The 12,581-nt window shown below is 38.5% G+C and overlaps 1 protein-coding gene across 1 annotated transcript in view; it reads right to left on the reverse strand.

Moving 5' to 3' along the window:
* ACADL (acyl-CoA dehydrogenase long chain) overlaps positions 1–12,581 on the reverse strand; it is a 65,151-nt gene that overhangs the window by 14,059 nt on the left and 38,511 nt on the right. Inside the window, exons 6-8 of the mRNA XM_027770219.1 lie at positions 7,006–7,170; positions 6,239–6,340; positions 5,007–5,120 (exon numbers count right to left, since the gene is read on the reverse strand). Of these exons, the coding sequence (XP_027626020.1) occupies positions 5,007–5,120; positions 6,239–6,340; positions 7,006–7,170 (381 nt within the window). The remainder of the gene's footprint in view (positions 1–5,006; positions 5,121–6,238; positions 6,341–7,005; positions 7,171–12,581) is intronic.

Below are 12,581 nucleotides of genomic sequence, written 5' to 3' on the forward strand. Positions count from 1 at the left end.
CTTTCCCTAATTTGTTGTACCCTTATAGTCAAGATCATGTACTACACAGGAAATGACTATGGTTCTCATTGGAAAAGAACATTCCATGTTCACTTCATTCCCCTTTGGGTGAAGTATACAGGGGGATAAAAAAGGTTCATTTACTTTAAGTTTCTGATCAGTGAAAATAATGAATATTTCAGTATGCTAGGTCTCTATTCTAAAAAACAAACAAGCAAAAATTGCAACATGCATCCAAATGGTCAGAAAGGCCCAAAATGCTCAAAACACAGGATAATAAAAAGAAGGAAAACTGAATATTTATATGGTCATAAAATGATATTTGGTCCCATTTAAGGCAATATTTAAAGGTCTCCTATTTCTATAGAATAACTTGAACAATAGCATGTTCAGCTTTAGAATAGGAGATATAGGCATTAATATTTTCTGAATATATTATTAGATTGAAATATGAAAATACTATTCAGAAATATTTAGTTATTATTATTATTTTTTAAAGTGTTATTTTATTTATTTATTTTCATTTGATCAGAAAGGGACAGAGTGAGAGTGAGGGAAAGTGAGAAAGCAAGCCACCAGGTCTGGATCTCGAACTGTGGTTGACCATGTGGGAGTCCAGCGCCCTTAACCACCACACCACCTGCCGGCTCCCCAGAAATACTTATTTAGATAAAATAGGAAGATTAGAAGAAATATCTCAGAGATCTCAGCGCACACACACTTACTGGGAAATATTTCTACTATTTAGTATCAATAATGTACCTGTGGAAGCAGAATGCTACTGCTACCTACTGAAATTCTAATGAACTACCACTGAAAGAAAGCAAAATGACACTGTCTTTGAAAGAATTAAAACTATTTCTTGTCTTTTTGCTCTTGAAATGTAATCAATAAATATTTTTAAAGGGCTGTTTTTTTTTTTCCATGGAGAAACAGCATAGGCTAATTTTCTATTTTCTTCATGGCTAGATGTCAATTCACACGTGTTTCTAGCCATTCAGGCTATCTGGGTAATACTGTAGTCATTTTTATTATAATTTAATGAAGTCCATAAACACAGAAAATGTAAAGGATGCAAAAAGGTGTCCATTTACTTCACTTGTCATAGTAGCCAGAAGAAGACTAAAGTGATGACTGTTTTAATAAACATTAAAAAAAATTACAGAGCATTGTGTGCACACATGCAGGTATGAGAGGAGAGAAAGAGAGAGAGACAGAGAGAAAGAGAAAGAGAGAGAGTCTCAATGCTGCAATTTTCTCCAGGCCTCAAGTTCCTCAGGACAGTGGGTGCTTCTCCACGTGCACCCAACATGTTTTCAGGCTGCCCAGGAATCTAAACCCCTAGTTGCCATATGGCTTCCAGCTTTGCAGAGCTCATGCATTATGGCTGGGCCTAATAGACATTTTTTATGTAAAAGTGATGGATTTGGAGTTCAGAAGCAGATTATACTGATTCCACTTTGGGGACAGCTGAGAAAGTCTTACAGTGATATCAAGTGGTATTATTTCCTCCATATTGCCATGGCCTAATGATGTGTATTTCCAAAATCAAACCTATGAAATTACATTTAAGCACACTATCCTTCAAAGGTATTCAACACATATTTACTTAGGAAAAGAAAAGGAATAAATAGCATATGTCAATATTTCTCAGTGAGGGATTAATAGTATTCTAAGTGAGACAATTAGTTGTAATATAAAGCTAACTTGAATGACAGGACATTGAAAAACACTGTCCTCTAGTGTATTAATTTGAGTTAGATCTCCAGATGCTGTGTAGCCACCCTCCCCTCTCCTTGACATTTATAAGTGCTTGGGAGGAGGGGAAGTCATCAATAACTACTGATATATGTAAAATGGTGATCCATAAATAAATGAGAATATAAACCATAAAGTCCTTGCACATAAGAAAACCACAACTGGGAACCAGCAGTTAGCGTAATGGCTATGTCGCTGGACTCCCACGTAGTCGACCGCGGTTCGCGTCCTGGACCTGGTGGCTTAAAACTCACACCGGGCGTGTGTGCGTGCCTGCCCAAGATCCCGAGAGGAGAATGGAGGAGAAGGGATTGCGGCGTGACCATCCCCCCTGGGGGGTGATTTCTCGCTTTCTGTCTCTATGTCTCTCTCTGTCTGTCTGGTGAGCGCATGCGCCCTATAGCGAAAACCTCTCCAAAAAAACCCCCAAACAAACAAAAAAAAAAAACAAACAAAAATCACACAATTTAGCAAGTCATCTTTATTTTTTTTTTTTTTTTTTTTTAAGGTTTGGTCATAGGGCACATGCACTTGCTGGACAGAGACAGAAAGAGACAGAAAGAGGGAAAGTGAAAAATCACCCCCCAGGGAGGATGGCCATGCTGTAATCCCTTCTCTTCCATTCTCCTCTTGGGATTTTTGGCATGCATGTACACACAACTGATGTGATGTACATCTACTGGCTCCAAGTTGTACTGGTTTTCTTTAAACATAGTTACCTATTTATTTTATTTATTATATTAGTTTAAAAATTTGCTGTATGGCCCATGAGCTCACCAAAGAGAGACAGAGAACAAGAGAAAGGGAAAGTAAGAAAGCAAGCCAACAGGTCTAGGACTTGAACCATGGTCAACCATGTGGGAGACCAGCACCTTAACCATGCCACCTGCTGTCCTTGATTCTGGCTTTTAAAATGTTTCTTGACTGAATTTGTGCCTCATTTTTATGGATCTAAACTGTTTTAGGTTGGTATGTCAATAAGGAAGTTAGGACGTAAAGATTTTTTTTCAGATGTAAAACAGTTATCTTGATGACCATGTAAGTAGCAAATAGTTCCCAACACAACAGACAAAAGATTCAGATAGGAAATGAGGTGAAGAAGTTAATAAAATGGTCCCTTTTTTTTTTTTTTTGGAGCAAAATGGAGCAAAGTATTAAGTAAGGGAAAAATAGTAACAACTAACTGTTTTTCTAAAATTTTTTTGGAGAGGTTTTTTGCTATAGGGCGCATGCGCTCGCCAGACAGAGAGAGACATAGAGACAGAAAGTGAGAAATCACTCCCCAGGGGGGATGGTCATGCCGCAATCCCTTCTCCTCCATTCTCCTCTCGGGATCCTGGGCACGCACGCACACGTGCCCGGCGTGCGTTTTAAGCCACCGGGTCCGGGACACAAACTGCGGTCGACTACGTGGGAGTCCAGCGACATAGCCATTACACTAACTGCTGGTTCCCGAGTAACAACTAACTTTAATGGAGGCATATTTGCCAGGCAATATTCTAAACACTTTATGTGTATTATGTAATGTAATCCTCACAAAATCTTATGAAGTATCTACTGATATTATTCATAACTGGAAAATATTTACTTTTTAAAGAATTATTTATTTAATTTATTTGTTGTTACTATTATTATTATTTTAACTTGATCACAAAGAGAGAGAGAAAGAAAGAAATAGAAAGGTAAAGTGAGAAAACAGGCCACCAGGTCCGGGACTCAAACTGTGGTCAACCATGTGGGAGTCCAGTGCCTTAACCACCATGCCACCTACCGGTCTAACTGGAAAATATTTCTATCTCTGAATAAGTTGTATAAATGGTAAGATTTTTTTCAATTTAAAAGTATTATGATTTCACGAGTCAAGTGAACTTACAAATCTTTCAAACAGGAAAATATTTCTGAACGAATACAACTTGCCCAGACTACAGGGATTCAAGTAGCTGTGCTAGTACTTAAATCACACCTGAACATTAATTTCTGGTCCTGAAAAGCTACCAAAGTGTCTCATCTCTACGTTTCCCTTCATAAAACTTTCAGTCAAAGTCATCCTACCTAAATTTCTTTCAGTAGAATTCTAACTCCAGGAATAAACACAATCATTAGCTTTCTCTGTATTTAGTCCTGAGCAGTTAACCATTCTAGTAAACTGACATACAAAAAACACAGAACATATCGCTATAAATCCATGATCACAGTGGTCCTCATAAACTGTCAACAGGCGTGCTTTGTTTCTCTAGTTACTTCTGCCTCCGCCTCCTACTCTTACAATATTTCCAGCCTTCCTCACTCTCCTTGGACACCTCCATTCCTCCTTCACTCATCTCTCTTTGAACAACTAACTTTCCCTGTTGTTACTTAGGAAAATAGAAGACTTCTGGGAAAAGCAAAAAACGAGACTAACAAACAAACAAACAAAATTTTTTTATTTTTGCATTTTACTAGTAACAGAGCTATGTATCTGACTGAACCCGTACCCTCCCTTCTCTTTTCCTCCTGTTAAAATGGAGGAAGCTCTTCCCTCATCTGGTGAGGTGGGAAGACCTGTCTCTTCATATGAATCAGAAACCCTACCTTCAAGCTTTGTCAAAGACCCTATGCAGTTGATTATTCCCTCTAGATCTACGATAGTCTCTAAATACTTTGAGCATTAAAGCATGCTCCAGAATTCCTATCCTAATTTGAGTCCCAACCCTCTCCCCCATTTCCCCTTCCTCTTCTCTGTTACCATCCTTTCTTAACTACCATTTTCAGCCAGCCTCAGGAAAGGGCTGCCTGCCACCAGCATCTTTACTTTTTCATTTCTGTATTCTCCTCTGCTCACTCCAGTCAGATACCCTCTCACCTCATGAATGGCTCTTATTACCTTCCACATTGTTAGAGCCAATGAGCCTCTTTAACCTTCATCTTATTTTTCTTGTAAATAGCATCTGGTCCCACTCTCTCCTACTTAAAATCCTCTTCCTTTTGTCTTCTGTGACAAGACTCATTTTGTTTTCTCCTTTCTGGCTTTTATTCTCAGTCATCTTTGCGGGCTTTTTCTTTCCTATAAATCATGTCGTTTCGCTTAGACTCTGTTCTTGCAATCTTCTTGTTGTGTTCTGCATTCTCTATCCTTTAGTGATCTAATTCATTCCCATGATGTCTAATACCACTTTATATGAAATTACTCCAAATTTGTGTTTACTCTAAAATTGTTTCAGATAAAAAAATTGACACCTTTTAATACCAAACTAGAACAACAACCTTACCTGCAAGTTTGCAACTGTTTTCCCAAAAGCTTTTCTTTGTTTCACATAGTTTCTAGTTTCTTCAAACATGAATTCACTGGATGAAACTGCCCAATCAGCAATTATCAGCCTTTCCTATAAACCAAAAATTAGGTCTTAACATTGTTCCAATTATATAGGTAGTTTTCAGACAATTTCAGTTCTTACAAACTCTATAAATAATCTTTATAATAAACTCCTAAAAATTCATTTATTTTTTAACTCTATCAGAAAAAGCACCCACAGAGATTTATACATTATTTTGACCTATCTGCAAGAATAGCTCTTTATATAAAATCTTTTATGTTTATGAGGGACTGTCTTTATTTTACATCTATCTATCTATCTATCTATCTATCTATCTATCTATCTATCTATCTATGAGTGTGTTTGTGCAATAAATGTAATTTATTTAATTTCCTCTTCTCTTGACTCACACATGAGTAAAGAAATCCTATAATTATTGATTTTTACTTCTTGATCTTTGTGCACTGTAAAACTTTATATATCTGTAAAAATTAACATCTTGAAGTGCACAGATTAAATTCTCTCTATTAGCCTTTCCAGTGGTGATGACCTCCTCACGAGAGCATGCCTCTTGCAAAGGACCTCCTCTTCCCTCTCCAGAAGAGGACAAGGGGAAACAAGAAGCACCTGGTGCAGAGCCCAAATTCCTACTTCATGGATGTGAAGTGCCTGGGATGCCATAAGATCACCATAGCCTTTAGCCAGGCACAAATGGTAGTTTTATGCATTGGCTGCTCCACTGTCCTCTGCCAACCTACAGGAGGAAAAGTGAAGCTTACAGAAGGATGTTCCTTCAGGAGGAAGTAGCACTAAAAGCATCCTGACTCAAGAAGAGTGGTGGGCCATCCCAATAAACACATTCTGAATTAAAAAAAAAATTCTACCTATTAGTGCAAAAGTAGTCTTAGTTGTTTAGTTCCACAATGCTGGTGATTTCTATTGCATTTAACTGCCCATGTTCTTAGCTCTTGTTTCTCATTTTATGTTTAGCCCAAGCTATGGCAGCCACCAGACTGTGGACCTCCCTTACACTGGCACTAGATGCTCAATGATTACTCAGCAACCACACTCCAAAAATACAGATGTGGAGACTGACTCTCTGTGGCTAAAACTTTTCAGATTTTTTTTCCCCTTTGATTCACAGTTCTTATTTAAAAACTGCCAAATGTTTCAGGTGACATTCTGACCTGTGGAAGCTCTTGCATGAGATAATAGAAACCTTTATTCTCTTTTCCAAGTAAGGCACTGGCTGGCAAACGTACATCTTCAAAGAACAGTTCTGCAGTATCCTAAAAGAGCATACAATTAAATAGAGAATTATCTCATTTAAATCTCCCAATAACCAACAAGATGACCACTATTGCTTTCATTTGAGGGGAAAAAAAGCAGAAAACAAATTGCAAGCTAACATGGAGTTGTTAAGAAACACAACTAGCCAGTGGTAAACGAGGGACTCAAATCCAGGTCCAACTGATGCCAAAACCTGTGACTTGTCCACTGTGATGTACTGTCATTCTATTTAAATATTGTCCAGTTCCCTAGATAAGAGAAACTAAGCTTTTCTAATGCATATTCAGCAAAATATAGTTTTTGTAATGCACAGGAAAACTATTTTCTGTATTCCATAGTTTTCTTCACTCAGTGCCACAAATAGATGGCTCATTACCCGGAAGTTAATGGTGCCATTTCTAAAGCAGATAATCAAAATACTCTGATTCACTTTCATCACTGACCATTAGAGATTCAATGGCATAAATGAGAATAAATCTCCATTACATTTCCAAAATACTTTTTTTTTAGAAATTCAGCATAAGAAGGTATGGTTATGCCATGTGTGGTTCTTTATGTAAGTCTTCAGTCTGATTGATGGTAAACTTAGTTATTGCCTGAGCGTGTTTTTATTTTATTTTTTTTTAGTTTTATTTATTTATATAGGAAGCATATTACACGTTACCTGAGCTTTTAATCCCATTTTATGTAGTTTTTGTCCCTTGGTAAATCCTTTCATTCCATTTTCCACCAGAAAAAGGCTAATGCCATGGGCAGGGGAGCGAACTTCACGATTTGTTACTGCAACTACTATCACAACGTCACTTAAGTACCCATTAGTGATGAACACCTGCAAAATCCCAAGTACACTATCATGTGCAAATTTTCATTGGGAGGAAAACATCACATTTAAGAAGACTGAAACAGACAAGGCATGCTTTAATCTTCTCACTGTACCCTACCCAAGTATCTGCAGAGTTAATTATTCATATACAAAATTATTAAAGAACAAGAGGAAATTATCCAATGTTTCAAAGAATGGAGCTTATACATCTTCTTCTCACTATTCATAGTATTAAAAAATGAGATCATGATGTTCTAAAAATGAAGTCAAGTTACCTATGAAAATGATAAATTATATTTTAAAAGAAGCTACAGATAAGGAGAAAAAAGCTCCTGTAAAAGACGCTGTACTATTAAAATAGTTATACTCAGATGGCATAGTGGTTAATGTGCTGGAATCCCACATGGTCAACTGTGGTTCAAGTCCTGGACCTGGCAGTTTGCTTTCTAATGTTTCCTTTCTCTCTCCTATGGTCAAATATAAATAATAATAACAAATAAAATAAATAATTCTTTAAAAAATAGTTATACTCAGCTTTTGAAATTTTCCTCTGTGAGTAAGAGAGATGGAGAGAAAGAAAGAGAGAGAGAGAGAAAGTGCTATCCCAACGGGATCTTGATGCCACAATCTACTCCCAGCCTTATTCAGCCCTAAATCATGAACACACATGTGGCTGGTGTACTCAGGGAGGTCTCCAGACATAAACCCCAAACCTTCCCATGTGGGTCAGACTTATAGAGCATCATGTTTTACCACTGTGCCATTGTCTGTCCCCAACTCTCAGAGTTTTGGGTTTTTGAAAAGGCCTCATTTTGATTTTTATAATTAGTGGTCTACTTTATTTAAGATGACTTATATAAGAAAGTTACTATGATTAAAAGGGATAAAATAAACTTAAGTAAGAGGGATTATCAGATGATATCAATTTAGAAAGCAAAATATTAATATATTAATAGAAAATATTATCTTTTGGGACCAGCAGTTAGCATAATGGCTATGTCACTGAACTCCCATATAGTCGACTGAGGTTCGAATACTGGACCAGGTGGCTTAAACTCACGCTGGGCACGTGTGCGTGCGTGCCCAAGATCCCTAGAGGAGAATGGAGAAGGGATTGCGGCGTGGCCATCCCCCCTAGGGGGTGATTTCTCGCTTTCTTTCTCTCTGTCTCTCTGGCAAGTGCACGTGCCCTATAGCAAAAACCTCTCCAAAAAAAGAAAGAAAATATAATCTTTTAATTCCACATTTTTCCTGGGTCATTTTTTTTTTCCTGAGAGATTTTTACTATTTGGCATGTGTACTCACCAGAGAGATAGAGAGAAACAAGGAGACAGAAAGTGAGAAATCCCCCCAACCCACCCCAGGGTGGCATGGCTACACCACAATCCCTTATCCTCCATTCTTCACTCATGATTTTAGGCATGCACACACATCCACCCAGCATGAATTTTAAGCCACCAGGTCAAGGACTCAAACTGTGGTCGACCATGTGAGAAGCCAGTGACATAACCACTATGCCATCTGCTGGCCCTCCTGGGTCATCTTAATCACGTTCATAGCTTTAGTCTCTCTCTAATACTGCTGTCTCCCTATCTTCATCTACGTCAAATTTTCTGCTAGATCCAGATACTACCTTCTTCTGGACAGTTCTACCTCATGACTCAGAAAGAACATATTCCTTCCCAGCCTTATTCCTGTCCAATCCTGAATCTGTTTCTAATCTACATCCATCTATTTCTCTTTCTTTATGAATGCTCCCACACATCATGCTATCATCCTGCTTCACAGTCAATTTGGCATCTACTTTTTTAAGTTAAATTTATTTATTTTACATTCATTCACTGAACATCATCACAGTGTACAAAATGCGATTTCTCATCCAATATATATACTTACATACATATATATGTATGTATATATATATATATATTTGTTTGTTTGTTTTCCCCCTGTTTCTCACCCTCTGCCATTTCCTACCGTCCTACCACACTGTCTCTGGTATCTACAGATGCTTTTTATTCCTCTCCCCCCCTGACATTTTATTGATTTACAAAATATCTTAATTAATCTAACTACCTTCAATAGCAACTTCAGCTGATATATACATATCTGTGAACACAAATATGACTTTAGGCATGAAACTCAGTGAGTAGAATGAATACACTGTAAGATAGCACCTGACTGAGGCTACATAGCTTACTGTGGTCATTTAAAAGGTATTTTTTTGTTTTTTGAGGTTTTTGTTACAGAATGCGTGTGCTCGCCAGAGAGAGACAGAGAGACAGAGAGACAGAAAGTGAGAAATCAACCCCCACGTGGGATGGCCATGCCGCAATCCCTTCTCCTCCATTCTCCTCTCGGGATCTTGGGCATGCATGCACACGCGCCCTGCATGAGTCTAAGCCACCAGGTCCAGGACCCGAACCATGGTGTACTACACGGGAGTTCAGTGCCATAGCCATTATGCCAACTGCTGGTCCCATTAAAAGGTATTTTTTAATAGATTTTTAATTTCAAGAAAGGCAGTTTTAGCTTTAATAAATCAAAATTTAAAAAATGTTAAGAGTACTTTACTTAAGACTTAAAGCTAGGGAACAGGTTAAGATTTTGCTCAAATAGTAGATACATGAACCTGTTGGCAGTTCAAGAGAAGACAATCTGTAAATCTGGAAAACAAAGCATAGAAAAAAATCATGTTTTAGTCAGAAGTCATAAAATTCTATTTCACCAGTTCAGTCTCATGTACTTAATCTTTCTTCTGTTGTGGTTCGATCTTTCCACTTAAATTCTGGAAGATAACATTCAACTCAAGATTTGTTCCTACCATTAGGCTGGTTATTTTTTTAGTTGTTTCTGAACACTTATTTCTGTGTATCTGTATTTAGTTTCCCTGATATAGCACTCTCTTCAGAATTTCTTGGAGAGCTAGTCTGGTGTCAGTAAATTCTTTCAGGTTTTGTTTATCTGAGAATGTTTCGGGCTTTTCTTCCCATATGAGAGATAATCTTGCCGGGTATAGTATTCTTGGTTGAAATCATTTTTCACTCAACATTTTGAATATGTTTTCCCATTCTTTTCTTGCTCGCATTGCTTCCAGTGAGAGGTCTACTCTTAGCCTGATGGGATACCCTTTGTAGGTAACTTGACATTTCTTTCTGTGGTTTTGGGCAATCTGGCTATAATGAGTCTTGGAGAGCTTCTTGGGTTGATTCTATTTGGAGTCCGTTGTATTTCTTGGGTTTGGATCTTTGACTGTCTCTCTAGTTTGGAAAGTTTTCTTCCAGGATTCATGGGAGATTATCAATGGCCTCATTAGTCTCTTTTTTTTTTTTTTTGGAGAGGTTTTCGCTATAGGGCTCATGCGCTCACCAGACAGACAGAGAGAGACAGAGATAGAAAGCGAGAAATCACCCCCCAGAGGGGATGGCCATGCCCGCAATCCCTTCTCCTCCATTCTCTCTTGGGATCTTGGGCACGCACGCACACGCGCCCGGCGTGAGTTTAAGCCACCAGGTCCGGGACACGAACCGCAGTCGACTACGTGGGAGTCCAGCGACATAGCCATTACGCTAACTGCTGGTTCCCATTAGTCTCTTCATCATCTGGGATACTGATTATCTAGATGTTTGGACGTTTAATAATATCTAGTATTTCTTCTATATTATTCTAAATTTTTTTGGTTATTTTTTCAATCTTTGTGGTGGATTTTTCTAGGCCAGCAATTCTGTCTTCTACATCTGAGATTCAGTCTTCTATAAAATCTAGTCTGCTTTCAATGCTTTCAAGGAAGGTTTTGATTTCCTATATTATAGCCTTCATCTCTATCAGTTCTATTTGATTCTTTTTTTTTTTTGAAGATGTTTTTGCTATAGTGTGTGTGTGTGTGCTCGCCAGAAAGACAGAGAGAGATAGAGAGACAGAAAGCGAGAAATCACCCCCCAGGGGGATGGCCACGTCGCAATCCCTTGTCCTCCATTCTCCTCTTGGGATCTTGGGCACACATGCACATCTACCTGACATGACTTTAAGCCACTGGGTCTGGGACTTGAACCGCGGTCGACTACATGGGAGTCCAGTAACATAGCCATTATGCTAACTGCTGGTCCCCATTTGATTCTTTTTTATGGTGTGGATTTCCTCTTTCAGATCATGCAAGAACTTCCTCACTTTCTGGAACTTGTTGGCTCTTTTCTCCTGCATCTTCTGGAGTTCATTGTCTCTTTTCTCTTACATCTCTGTTAGCTTTTCCATGGTGAATATTCCAAATTCTTTATCAGATATTTCTGTGAGTACCATTGTACTGTCTGTGTACGAAGAGGAGTTATTCTTTTCCCTTGGGGAAGAAGTATTTTCTTGGTTTCTCATATTTCTTGTGCCTCTGCAATGATTTCTGGTCATCTGATGGCTTATATGTTTCTTTTTAATATCTTGAAGTTCAATCTGAGTGTTCAGAGGTGTGCAGGAGGAAGTGATCTGCAATCTCATTGCCATTCCATTTTTCTCCCTTTGTGCAGCATATTCAGTAGGAATTGAGGAATATTCTGACCCTAATTGTATTCAGATGTTTGGTTACAGTTAACTTATACCTGTCTAGACACCAACGTGTAGAGCCTGAGCAGCGAAGAACAAAATGGTGAAGGTAAAAGAAAAAGGGAAAGAAAACAGAGAAATAGAAAAAAAAAATCTTTTTTAAAAAATTAAAAAAGTGAAAACCCTAACAATAGTCCCCAGTGGTGGAGTCTTCTCTGAGACCTGCACTTTTTCCTCTCCTAGATGGGAGGAAGGGTAAGATGAGAATTAGCAAGAGAAAGGAGGATCTGAGAGCCAAGAAAATACTTTATCTTAAAAAATAAAAAAAGGGAACCAGCAGTTAGCATAATGGCTATGTTGCTGGACTCCCACGTAGTCGACCATGGTTCGCGTCCCGGACCCGGTGGCTTAAAACTCACGTCGGGCATGTGTGCACATGCCCAAGATCCTGAGAGGAGAATGGAGGAGAAGGGATTGCAGCGTGACCATCCCCCTGGGGGGTGATTTCTTGCTTTCTGTCTGTCTCTCTCTGTCTGTCTGATGAGGGCATGCATCCTATAGCGAAAACCTCTCAAAAAAAAAAAAAGTTAAAAAATGAAAAGACAGAGAGAGACAGAGAGAAGGATACAAGGAGGACCCTACTCATGAATCAGGTCTAGAGGGTGAAGTCTCAGCAGAAAATCTTCCTTAGTTTAGTCCCTGAGAGCAATAGTTCCCAGCTCTAATGGTAGAGTCTTCTCTGAGGCCTGTACTTTTGCCTCTCCTAGATGGGAGGGGGAAAGGTAAGAATTACCAAGAGAAAGAAGGATCTGAGAGCCAAGAACATACTTTACCTTAAAAAAACATGTTAAAAAATGAAGAGACTGAGAGAAGGATACTGGGGGGGG

The sequence above is a fragment of the Tupaia chinensis genome, unplaced genomic scaffold (genome assembly GCF_000334495.1).
Source record: "Tupaia chinensis unplaced genomic scaffold, TupChi_1.0 Scaffold000018_1, whole genome shotgun sequence".
Classification (NCBI taxonomy): Eukaryota; Metazoa; Chordata; class Mammalia; order Scandentia; family Tupaiidae; genus Tupaia; species Tupaia belangeri.